Genomic DNA, 14,191 nt, shown 5'->3' with positions numbered 1-14,191 from the left:
CGCCATCAAATGTTTATTCCTTGCGCAGATCTCATACCCTCCTCATACATATATTTTAAAAATACATTTACAAAGATTTCTGTGAAAGGACCTTCATCAAATATGTTAAGAAAATATACAAATCATCTCATATATGAATGTTGTCAAATCATGGGCACTGACGAAGAATGTGAGAGTCCCTTTCATTTTTTAGAGTTATGCTCCTTTTAAAATCTACGATTTTATTTCTACGGCATTAACAGAACTATTTGTCATGTTTGTGATTATTTTATTCCATATGCCGAAGCAGACTAATTCTATTTTACTCAGACAATTTTTATTGGTAAACCTCGACTGTTGGCGGTGAGGCCCTTTTCAGATTTTCCTGTTTTGGAGCCGGAGATTCGCCATTGTTATCATGGTTATCTTGCAGTCATGGCAACGCCTCCTTAGATGCGTCTTTTAAAGTGCGCATCCTCCATCGTAAGCGCATTCATTTCTTTGAAAGGTGTGTTTCACAATCCGTATGCCCATGAACAGACGTGTTTTTTTACGACTGTTTCAGAAACGGAAATTTAATTCTCTTTTTTTGTCACATCATAGGCGCTGACGAAGATTGTGTCCTAACCTTTAATTTTTGAGAGCTATGTTCCTTTTTAAAATCTACGATTTTATTTCTACGGCATTAATACTAAGCCATTTGTGATACATATACACACACACACATCCTTATATATATATATATATATTTATATATATATATATATTCTTTTTCTTGGGGATGAACGGTTGTCCCTATTTTGGGCATTGTAAAAGAATGTATCTTTACTGACAAAATAAATCTGTATAATGTCGTGCTGTAAGTATTCCGATACCAAGTGATAGGACGAGACCTGAAATTGTCACTTTGATAAACGAAACAGGCTGCTAATGAACACGTCATAATTTTGTTTTCATATTCTAAAAATAATTTTCTTATGCAACCTGACGTACATGATTCATGTTTTATTCGATATGTTATGTATGGTAGGGTAATCAGCCATTATGCTCTAATGGAATCCAGGGGAGAGCCCAATGAGGCATTATTTCAATAATTTTCAGTGACAAATTTGCTCTGAATCAATAAGATTCAAGAATTTCAATAGCTTATTACTTATAACATCTTATAATCTCTCTCTCTCTCTGTCTCTCTCTCTCTCTCTCTCTCTCTCTCTCTCTCTCTCTCTCTCTATATATATATATATATATATATATATGTATATATGTATATATTTTTTTAAACCATCTGTGCGCCCCAACAAAATATAGCTTCCAGTGAATGGCATTATTTTGAAGAGTGCATAATTTTTTTTTTCTGAATTCAATATTCTTATATAACTCTTCTTCTGGTTTATCCATACTATAAAGAACACCTTGAGAGTATAGCACAGTGTGTGTCAGGGTGTGTTTACAGTGTGGAACACAATGTACAATCCCCTTCACACTGAAGCACGAATTCACATAGTCGTCCATGTGAACATGCTTTGAACATTTATACTGTCGATGTTTCCACAGTATTTATATATATTTACGCTGTTGAATTTGAGCATTCTAACAGTGTAAATAATACGTTCACATAATCCTTTATGTGAACACACTGTGATCACACTTTGTGACACATCTTGATAATCTAGTTCTCGTACTCGTAGTTCATCCTTTTTTAATCTGAAAAAAGGAACACCCGCTGCGCTGACTGACCAACCTTTCCTGAAGCCACGCGCTCAGCGCGCGGAACGCTTATTAGTGCGTGCGCCGTCATGATCTGTGACGTCAATGATGATGGAATAGTGGACTATTCCATCATTGACGTCACGGAATAGCAGTTTTTCTTTAGTCGGCGTTCTATTTTCAACATCATCACAAAAAAGTAAGATTATGTTTGGTCACATGATGTTATTCAAACCAATCAGCATTTATGATCTAATGTATGTAGGATATAAACTTCAAATTTCCTATACTCCGGGCCTATTCTTCTGGGAATCAATATTAATTTAATTTTACTCATAATATTCTATTAATGCAAATGCAAATAGTAATAGTGATAATAATAATAATGAAAATAATAATAAAATGCACATTTTCTTTTTCTTTTAGCATCATACGCATGTTTTTTGGTGTTAAATTGAGGTAGTTGAAATTGTTCGAAATGTCAACGTTAAAATCAAAAGATTTACTCACTTATTTTTCAAGGACGCATTATGCAGTTGGTTTATACTATCCACGTTGTGCTTGAAGTCAGATAACGTTCAAAGCTAGCACTTTATAAATAATCGGCATTTATCCTACCACAGCAATGACAGTTGTAGACGGCATGTTTATAACAAATGGTCTATGATAAATTTGATCACTGAATGGCTATTATCAGCTGCTGTTCTGGTTTACGTCGGTAAAATATACAATATGAAAAAATATGATTGGTGTCGCCAACTGTATTTCATTGCACTGTATTGATTTTTTCCTCAGCCCTTTGTCGATAATAATATTCGTTTACAATGGCAACGCATTGATTTTATATAGTTATTTGCTTTGTTTTTCGAGAACAATCACTATGCAGTGTGTGAACATGGGTTTGTGTTTTCATGCATCATTCATCTATGAGAGCGATACAGCAACATTCTGATTTGTCTGTAAAGTTGTCAGCTCGGACAACTTTCCTTGAATTTGATTGGCTGAAATGCTTAGTTCCTATGGGAACTATGCGATAAAACATACACTGTCGGGCTTTTATGTTACACTGCAAAAAATATTGGGTAAAATTTTAACCAGCGCGTGGGAAATTACGTGGCCAACCTATTTGGGGCAGTACTTTACCCAATCCGGCAAGCGTATTAATTAACCAGTAAGGTTAAAAATAAGCAGCAATAACTTTAGAATGGGGAAAATTTCCACCACACTGGATAAATAAAAGGTGCCCCCCCCCTGCAAAACAAGAAATAAAAAAAAAGAAACCGTGCTGGTTGGACACATAATTACCCTCATGGAGCATTTTTAACCAATATTTTTTAGAGTATATGCACTTTCTCAGTCATGACAGCCATTTTAGCCGCAAATCCCCGGGCTAGAACACAAAGTGAACAAAATTCGAGTCCTCAGACTACTATATAATTTACATTTTCCGCATTCGATATGTATGAAAGAATTGAACATAATAAAGAGGATTTTTTTTTATCAATGGCATGATAGTGATAACCCAAGTCAGCCTAGAGAAAATACATTCATTAGATACAACACAGTCTTTGTAAGAATTACAAGCTAATTTCGAGGGCAAAAACTACTGATACGGCATAAAATTAAAATATAGGATAATTAATCAAAATAATTGATCAGTTAGGGACAATACATGTGTCAAAGACACATAAATATTTATCATTTACAAATCACAATCAGTTGGTCTGGTACAGTTGTAACCTGCACACTAACACATGATGGGTTTAAAGTACAAGTATAAGTGTAGAGGGGTGGGGTCGATTAATTTGGAATCTTTAGGGGATAAATGAAAAAAAAAGATGGCCCCTTACTCCTCTTCCTAACGGCTAACTCCGCATAAAAATAAAATAAAAAAGTAAAACCTGAGCCTAAGGTCGTCTACCCCTCCCCCACCATTATGTTAGTCGTACAATGTCACCGGCCCTGCCTGTCTCGACCCTTTTTTACTCTTTCTTCTCTTCTTGTTTTCTCCTTCTCTATACCCCCCCCCCCCCCCCATCTTGGGCTCTCCCTCTCTCTCTATCTCTCCATGATTCCTTTTACTCTTTCAACTCCATCTTTATCCACTTGTACCTAACCACCTTCATGGGATTCTGTGTCTCCCATTCTTTGCTCTCTTAAAGGGGAGTGAACTGTGTGTGGTCTCTCACTGACTGTGTGTTATGAAAACATAGTCTTAAATTATACATTTTTCAGACATCTATTTATACTACAGAGAATACATTAGCCTGTAATTGTAATTTGTATAGTGAAACTGAAATGTTTTGAGAGGAAAAGTAATTGTTTTGCTACTTGGTAGCATAGCTATTGCGGTTATAAATGTATTGAGTAGTCAGTTAACACTTTATCATTCAAGTGGGTCATATTACTAGACTACACTAGCATTATGGGTAAGGAAACTGGCCAGGTATGTTTAGTTGAGGACTCGGGGTGGCGCTATTGGTACGTATCTGCTTTAAATTCGTATCTGCTTTGAATTCCAATAAAATATTATTCAAAAAAAAAAAATCCAACCAGTCCGCCCCCAGCCCTCCCCTCGCAAATGGAAAACGGTAACATATTATCTCCAAAAGGATGGGGCATCATAACATACTAATATACAAACAAGTAATATTTTTTGAAAGACTATTTATTAACATATATACATGATCAATTAAATAACAATAAATTTTGATACGCGTTAAGCAGTAACAAAAGTACAAAGGAAAACAGCATTCAGTATAGCGCCACGGTCACACCAACGGAACAGAATCTAAACCGACCAATGATATACCGATCAATATAACGCAATAATTGTGATCGATCGAGAAACAGTTTCGCCAATGTTACTGGGGCAAAAAAAGCGCCTCACAATCGCAGTAATAAGCATTTTATACCTCATTCACATTTCCCCTATGGCGAGTCAAAAACAACCGTTACATTCATTTATATTCAAACCACCAATACGTAGCTATTACCAAAAAATGTTAAAACGGCGGTTTTCGACACTCTTACGGCCGCCGTAGAGCAAATGTGACTGAGGTATAAGTTACAACGTCAAAGTTTTGTTTTGTTTTGTGTGTACAATCACAATAACTACTTTCCATTTCATAACCAGATGACAAAATTAGAAGCTTAATTTAACGGAATTTTAAGGAAATAGAAGAAAGGAAACCATTCGGATTCTTGTGCTGAAAAAATAATGTAGATAATAAATGATCAGGCATATGCATTTAATATTGCCCACACAAATGGCCTCTAATCGCCGTATTGTAGGTGAAACAACTTGCAAACGCTTATTAAATAGACTCTCCTTTTTTTTCTTCCACAAAAATTCCGTGCTGTTTTTCAAATGCTTTGTATGTACATTAACATCTTCACCAAATAGAATTTCTTTTAAACGTCGCCCTGATAGCACAAACATTAATTCTAAACCCAAATGTGGTTAATGAAGGGTTAATGATACACGAGTTAATGTTTTTTTTTCCGAGAAAAGTTTCCCACGTTTGCCTTTTTCACTAAAAAAATTTGCTATTTAAACACAAAAATAAATAATTGAATACGCAACAAGCATATTGTAGATTTTTTTCACAAGACAGCTTAGCATTTAAAGTGTTTTTCTGATCGCGCAGATAAACACAGATTACATGTTTCATGGGGGAAACATATTGCGTATCAAGAAAATGAAAATCAATAAAGAAAATGTCAGATATTTCCTTTTTTTCCTTGGGGCAGACAAATAAATGAGTGCTACAGCATTTAATGAACTGACAAAAATAAAATTAAAGTAGGAACTAGGGAAGGGCAAGCCAAATAAATAAATCAATAAAATGTTGAAGATTTCCATACTTTGTTTTTACTTTACATTTTACAAAATCAAATTTAATGAAAAATCATAAGTCAAGCAGCAATAACCATTGCTCCTGATCATGTTTAGTTCTGAAACATAAGCACAACAGCGCCCTCTTTATTTAATGCCTTTGGCCTTTCATACAAAGAGATGGAGAAACGGTTCCATAACATTTGCTCCGGTGACAATTGCTCAGCTCTAAATTGCGCACACTAATCGAATTCAACCTTGGGTTTAACACTCTACCTTACCCCAAACCTAACCCTAAACCTAGCATACAATCCTCTTGCATTCCTAACCCTATATCTTAGACGAATTAAGCCCGGAGCAATTGTCACAGGAATGAATGTCGTGGCACCGAGAAGGTCAAGTAAAATGCCTGTATTATGACTTACATGTACATTTGCCAGATTTGGATTAGTCGACAATAACTTTATTTCAACTCAATCTACAACCCCCTACCCCTCAAAGTAGAAAATAAGTGTATGCATTTATTACGTCATTTCCTGTAGCGTTTGCAAATCATCTTCTCTTAAACATGTCGGGGGTAAAACAAAAAAGTAGTTGCAGCAGACAACTATTTCATTATAAAGTTTTTTAAATCAAGGTTAATTATAGTAATACAACAGTAATGGTCTTTATTAAGCATCAAATCATTCTTGGCAGCCAATGGCTGATTTATAAATGTTTGTACACGGTAAATACAAATGTTTTTACAAGGTAATATTATCCTAGATCTGTACAACTCATCTTTGTGAAATCATGATTTGTTTTCTTCTGAAAACCAATAGTTCTAATGATCATTAACACAAAAAGGCATAGGTGGGACAATATATCAATATTGCTTGTAAAAATACCCGACATTTTTTATTGACTTCCGTTTTTATTTTGCTAATTTCTCAGCAATTACACATTTTTCCTAGAGCCAATTGCCACATAATTATTTATACATACAAACACATGGGTAGTCATTTTAATGGACTCTGTTCAAACTCATTTCAAGATCATTATGAGAAATAGTGTTCATCTTTAATGAAGAGGTCCACTCCCGAAAAAGAAGAAAAAACTACAATAAGTACATGATACAATCTTTACAAGAATATAATCTAAGAGGACTATAATACTGCAATACAAAATGAAATCTTGATAGAAATATTTTTTGTTCACTATGAGACTGATTTATATTGTTCGCATCTAATACTGCCACCCCCTGCCCCCCCCCCCTCCCAAAAAACCTTAATAAAAAAAAATTAAAAATAAAGAATTAAAAACATAGAAAATAAAATCAAGAGCCACACGCAAAGAATTTGCTTATTATATATAATACTCTGTTTTGTTTTACTTATATATAAATATCACATATTGTACATGCCTCAATTTATATTGTCTGTATAAGTTTATCGTAATTATTTCGACCACTTTACTTTATTCTTTAAAAAATGAAATAATTTGAAATTGAATTGAATGAATATATCGCCACGTATGATGTATATATATGTATATATATATTTATATATATATATATATATATATATATATTTATATATATATGTGTTAAGTTATACATATACAACAGCTTTGGCAACTCTTGTTTTTTAATATGTGAAAGGAATGAATGAAGAGGACAATTATTGTAGGCGTAGCTTAAATCAATACAAGGTTCCCCCGAGCTACCTGCCTTTTTTGAAAAATTGGTGATGTCGAAAGAAATGTCTCTGCCGGGAATCGAACCCGGTGCCTTAACCACTAGACCACAGAGACGGGTTAGTGCGACCCCGATTCGATTGACCGTCAGATGAACAGATTATCGACACCATATATATATATATATATATATATATATATATATATATATGTGTGTGTGTGTGTGTATGTGTGTGTGTGGGTGGGTGAGGGTGTGTGTCTATCAAATCTACAATATAATTAAGAGAGCGGTGTTTTGTCATCATATAAAACAATTGTTTTGCACATCATACCGGGATTAATTATTCATTGAATCTGTCAATCACAACAACAAAAAAACATGAAAATCATATTCATAACCCTGGTTAATCTAAGATTTAATACAACTCTTCAGAGAGTTGACCTTCAATTAATCAAGAAATCAATAATCAAAGAGGAGAAAATTGTTTTTTCTTTCTAGATCCATCTCCATTGCCACCAAGATTCAAAGTTTGGATAATCTAAATGTCAAGAGGTAGAGAGAAAGAGAGAGACCAGGGCGCCCCTCGGACCAGTTTAGGAAAAAAAACATGGAATTTGAATGAAAACACAGGCTGTCGCGTGAAACCATATCAAGAAGCTTTATAACAATTGAGCACATGGCCAGTCTTACCTGTCTTATAACAAAAATGCGATCGTTGAAGTTGATTTCATAAATAGGAAGCCGTGGTGTAAGAATTCTTTATCGCCCGAAGTGGTGTAATTATGCGCTAGACTAATGCACCCCTCCCTCACCCCGAAAAAAAGCTGAATGATCGAAACAACTACCCACGTAAGAGGGTATATAGTGCACACAATAAATACGTTGTTTATTTTTTTTTATACAAACTTTTTTAAGTAAAAAACTAATTAAGATTTAATTCTCAATAAATTGATTGATTGATTATTTGTGACCTGCCACCCCTAAACCAACTATAAGTCGGCCAAAATGAATATTGAAATTTTAATTGAGCTTGATATTTCATTTCCTAAGCTTTTAAATGATGTATAATATGTTAAAATTGACCAACAATAACCTTTTTGAATGCAGAGAAAATTCAGCAAGAGCTTAAAAAATAAGAATAAAACAAGGTTTGAAGTTTGTGGTTCACTCAAGCATGAGATGTGCTTACTGCGTAATATCAGCGAAACTTACAAGCAGTCTGAAAAAAGTTGTGTCCAAGAAAATCTTGTATTTTTCTTTTATTCATCTTCACGCCTTCAAATTTTAGGAGTATGAAGAAGAATGGCTCTTTCAGATAAGCTATTTTTTTTTCGGATTTTGGAGACTAAATTACTATTTTGGCTATTGACAAAGAACCTTACCTGACGACTTAATGTTGGTTTTGGGGATGGTAGGTCACATTTTAACTGCTAAACAGGTAATGTAATGTCATATATAACAACGCTGTGTAATATATTAAAAGGCGTTTTTAATGTCACTGGGACCAACAGCCGACTCCATACCGATCACAGATATCGTGTGATTTCAAATGGTATGCGATCGGTCGGTTTGGTGTAAGTTGCGTAGGTGTAACTGGTGAAGTAGATTGGCATTCACGATGTATGCATTCTACATAGATGGCATACGTCCTTCGCGTTCCATACTTGAGATTGATTGGAACAATCGCAGCTATTTGTGTTTGTGAGACGGGGCCCTCGTTTCATTGACTTGGTAGTTCTACATAATCGAGATTGTCCGATCATTCCTAAGCATTGTAAGGTTTCTCATCGTCTTCATCTAACTCTCGTCTTATTCTCTTGCATAGGAAAATCGTTAAGATCATCGCAAGTACCTGGAGAGGAGGAAATATATAATTTGGTCAAGTAAGTTTTATTATTTGTTTCATTTGCAAGCTGCTTGATAAATCATCACATTAATAATACAGTGGGTTTTTTTTCTAGACTACATATATGACTGGAGCTTTACACAAAAACGAATTAAAAATCACAATCCATTTAATAATTAGGAGATAAATATCAATTTGTGAAATGAAAAAAAAAAAAAAAACGAGCATTCCATAAAATTGCTTTATTTAAATCCATAAAAACAACGGCGGTGTTTTTATCCAAATAGTGATTTATTTCAAATGCATTTAATTTAGAACGCATGGTATAATCCATACATGAAAGAGCACATGGTCACACAGTGCGTGAACAGTGTGGGCTGTGCAAGTGAAATTCACTCTTTGTTATATTGCTGGAGTTCAACGGTGTAGATAATACTCTGTGGACACATCCGCACTATGGGTGTTGAGAGTGTGTCCACAGTGAACTAAAGATGTAATTCACCCTCTTAAAATACACAAATTTAGCTATATGAAGATAAATGATATGCACACCTCATCTGTGTCGACAAAGTGCACCATGTGAATTTGTAATGCACACTCTTGTAATTTAACAGTGTGAAGAGTAAAGTCACACTGTGGATATCTGTACAGTGTGGGATATCACAATGTGATCACAGATGGGGGTGTGTGTGTATGTGAAGATCTAATAAATACTCTTAAACTGATAGAATTTAACAGTATGAAGATAATGTCACACCATTGAAACCTCTACATAGTGGGAGTTCAGTGTGTTCACATACATGTGTGTGAGAAGATATAATTTATACCTTTAAGTGCTAAGATGTAACAAAATATAGATCCCGCCACACTTTCATGACTTTGGGTACATGTACAGTGTTAGTGTACAATGAGTTTCCCTCTGTAGAAAAACTGTGCATACACTGTGAAAACGACGTAGGACACACTTCAGATAAACTGTGTATACATCGCTGGGCACACTAATGTAATCACGCCGAGGACACATTGTGGACACAATATTCATATTGTAAAGAACAGTGGTTCACAGTGTGTTCACAGTGTGGAACGAAATGTAAAATCGCCTTTGCACTGTTAGATTTAAGCATTTCAACAGTCTGACTCCCATAATCACATAGTCTTCTATGCACACACACACTGTGAACATCCACACCATAGAGGAAGCCACGGTGTGAAATTCTTTTTCGTACTGTTAAATTTGATGATTTTAACAGAGTGAATAAGATGATCTCACTGTAACCATGGGCAGAAATCTTTCCCGAAAGGTAGGGGGACAAGGGGCTGGAAAATTTGACAAGCAAAATAAAGCTAATCACCTCAAATGTTCAAGCTTCAAAGCTGCATTGACGACATTAAGGTTTGGTCTCGTAAAAACAGACTCTGCCTTAAAGAACGGAAATCTGAAGTTATCCACATATTGTCAAAGTTGAGAAATACCACTCCATTCCCTGATTTATTTCTGATAATGTTTCTCTGAAGGGTAGTGAGTGGGAACGTGACCTCGGTGTCATGATCGACAATAAGCTTACTCTTCAACATCATATCAAACATATTTGCAGGTCTGCGTCATACGGTATTTTCGAAATTGGGAAGATTAGGAAACTACTCGACCGACCCGCAACTGCCAAACTAACAAATGCATTTTTTCCCTGTCACCTAGATTATTGTAACGCAATATTTTCTAACCTCCCTCGTACATACCTACTTCCACTTCAACGGGTTCAAAACTCTGCTGCTAGACTGGTCTCTCTCTGTAGGAAATCTGAGCATATAACCCCAATCCTGCGTTCTCTCCACTGGCTCCCCATACATCATCGTATATCTTTCAAAGTCCTCCTCCTTACCTACAAAATTCTTAATGGTCAATCCCCCAAATATCTCACAGATCTCATTTCTTTACGTTCTAGCACCTCCTCAAGACCCCTCCGTTCATCATTTACATTGCAGTTAACTCCTGGACCGCGAACTTCTACAAAATATGGTGACCGTGCTTTTTCTCCTATTGCCCCTCCTCTTTGGAACAAGTTACCCTCTTACATGCATAGTGCCAAGTCCGTCAGTCAGTTTAAGGCCCTGCTCAAAACATACCTTTTCAATCAATGAATCCCAGTTGTGGGTCGGTCATTGGAGGTGCACACCAGTTTTAATCTGTTAGTATTTTTTTTCTCTCTTAATGATTTTTGTCACACCTTGTGTTATTGCGCCCATTGAATTTTTTCCCCATGTAAAGTTAAATTCAGCACACAGCGCCCTTAGAAACGCCCGTATTAAGCGCCCTATAAATGTTTTGTATTATTATTATTATTAAATGTAAGGTCATTACGGCTAAAATGAATTTGACGAGCCAAAAAGAAAAAGGGTTATCACCCAAAAGGTAAGGTAATGTCGTCCAAAAAAATGTTTTATTTCGATTTTGAAGGATGTATTTCTTTCCATCATAGAAGACCAACAACAGTAGAGGGACATTAATTTTGATATCGTGCCCCCCTACTATTTTGGGTAGGAGGGACGCGTCTCCCAGGGATTTTCATACATGGCTGTGACAGTGTTTCTCCTTCGTAACCTACTCACCTCAACCAACGCAACAGTTGCACAAGCTACGCCTACTATGTACAAGTTCTGTTTGAGTATGTCGACAATCTTTACTTTACAACCCTGAAAAGATATATTGAAAGAATAAACATTTTGATACAGATTTTAGTATAAATCCATGAAAACAAAGCATTTGTTAGATTTGATGTTACGGCAGTGGCGTAATAAGTTTTTTAAAAATAGGCATATTGAGGAAACTCTCTGCAAATAGCTTACAGCGAGCGAAGCAATCTAGACAAAAAAATTAATAAAAAAATATACATATATATTTTATTTAATCTCACACTGTGATAATCGGATTATTTTAACTTTTCCCTTTCATTTCTGGAAGAGAAAAACAAGTGAAAAGCAGGAGGAGGAGGAGAAGAAGAATGACTAATCATAAGTCATACGTGTACCTCATCATACAGACCCTCATTGACCGTGTCGTAACATCCTTCGGTACAATTCCTCCCGCAAGAATCTGGAATAGGTTGGTTTGATAACGCCCAGTCATCAGGACCGCTGGCTCCACAGCAACGAAACTACATTTTAAGAGAAAGCAGTTTAGGAGCAACATTTCAAATTGCATTTTTTTACATTTCTAACGAGAGGGAAAACGGGTATATTTTGCCCTCGAAACATTTATTCAACATATTTACTCAATGAAAATTATTGAAGATAACAAAAAATGTTGTCCTTAAAATTGGACATAATCAACTGTAAATAAAATACATTCATTTATTAACTGGGCCATATGTTATAAACATAAGCTGACCAGCACCACATGCTGAAGGGTTACAAATGTGGGCCTATATTCCACTCATCTTCGATTCGTGGAATATTTGCCCCAACTCGTGGAATATTTCTGGAATTCCATTCTGAGCCATCCAATATAAACAGTATAAATATCACATGGGCTAAACCCGTTCTGTAAGATATACATTCGGTCTAACTTCTGTTCGGTCTGCACTGCTTTAGTCAAAATAAAAGTAAGCGTAATTTTCATTTAGTCTAATATCCCAAAATGGACTAATTCCTAATACGTCTACTAATTCTCAAATCAGAATTCGGTTTAAGACGGGCAGTGTTGCATGAAACCAGAAAATTGAGGGGGCGGTAATGGCGTATCGGGCAAAGTTATAAAAAAAAAAGTTGCAACCGAGCGAAGCGATAGGGAGAAAAATACATTTTGTATTACTAAATTCCAATCCGTTATGAATTTTGACATAATATTCAGAAAATAACATTATAGATGGCCTTTCTCTCCTCCATGTCTTTCCCTTTCTCTTTTCGTGTTGCTCTGCCGTGAAAGATTTATATGCTGTCACTTCTTCTTCTTCTTCTCTACAAGTACAGGCCACCGTCTGGCGTATTGTCGTACTGTTGTGCAGGTGCAATGTATGTACAGTGTCTCAAATGAGGGGTCTAAAGTAAACTCTAAGAGTGTGCAGCTAAAAAGACATCCGTAGAAAGTCACATAGTCACACCAGTTACATAGGATTGATGGTGTTAGACCACATGGATAGTAAACGAAATTGGTACAGTCTATACATAAAAAAGGACAAGATGGTAAATGAGCTACTTTAGTAGATAAACTGGTTTTAGTGAGAATTGTGGGAAGGGACCAAACAAAGAGTACCCAAGCGCGTGCAGACCAATGGCAGCTTACTGGAAGTCCGCAAGCACAGATGCAAATTTTACACTTTAACCAGGCAGAGTGAAGACTAGACGCCAAACTCTATGGCCCGTAATCTGACGTCATCGGCTTAACTTAGACCATGGTCTAACTCTATGATAAAATCATGGGAAGCCAAAAGTGTCAAAATTTGTATTAAGTTTTATGTTTCTTATATTTACTGTGTGCTTTTCTGATTCTTCAATGGTGAAGCCAATCATCTATTTATACTTCCTAGACAATTATGAATGATTTGAGAACCAAATGAGCTGAAATATGATACCTCTACTGTTAGTGATTTATGTAACAATCGGCTATCCATACTTAAACCACAACTTTGAACTTGAGTTTAAGTTAAACCCGACTTCAGAATACGGGCCTATGTTTGTGTCTCATAAGAGCCTTGGTAGAGCCTGTCACAGTACATAGCGAATCTAGTTTCACTAATCCAGACTCTGTATTATGCACGATGCGAGTTGCAAAAACCAGGGGTCTGTGCCTCCAGACTAATTTCCTGGTGAGGGGTCGGGGCATATCTCGGGGGGGGGGGGCTTACCCTCTTTTGCGTGTAGTCCACCAGTATTTGCACGGAAACATCCCCGCTGTATTTCTCTTGCACTAGTTTGTCAAAGTACTCCCCGACCGAATCCCCTATCTTATCCTTCTCTATATACATCCATACCCCGGCTGCTATTTCCGCGCAGAATATGATGAACACTATGACGAAATACTGCAAATTAAGAGAAAATGCAAAAGTACATAAATGTTTTACAATTATATTTAAAAAAACACGTCATTGAAAGTTGAGGGCGTTTGGAATGCTTATTAATTTATTCACTTATTTATTTATTCATTAATTTA

The 14,191-nt window shown here is 35.8% G+C and overlaps 1 protein-coding gene across 1 annotated transcript in view; it reads right to left on the bottom strand.

The window, feature by feature from the left end:
- The window catches only part of LOC129267797 (mucin-2-like), a 68,612-nt gene that overhangs the window by 52,118 nt on the left and 2,303 nt on the right, over window positions 1–14,191 (bottom strand). The window contains exons 3-4 of the mRNA XM_064105064.1: window positions 13,887–14,060; window positions 12,086–12,197 (exon numbers count right to left, since the gene is read on the bottom strand). Of these exons, the coding sequence (XP_063961134.1) occupies window positions 12,086–12,197; window positions 13,887–14,060 (286 nt within the window). The remainder of the gene's footprint in view (window positions 1–12,085; window positions 12,198–13,886; window positions 14,061–14,191) is intronic.

The sequence above is a fragment of the Lytechinus pictus genome, chromosome 9 (genome assembly GCF_037042905.1).
Source record: "Lytechinus pictus isolate F3 Inbred chromosome 9, Lp3.0, whole genome shotgun sequence".
Lineage (NCBI taxonomy): Eukaryota > Metazoa > Echinodermata > Echinoidea > Temnopleuroida > Toxopneustidae > Lytechinus > Lytechinus pictus.
This window is presented reverse-complemented; position numbering and strand designations above follow the sequence as displayed.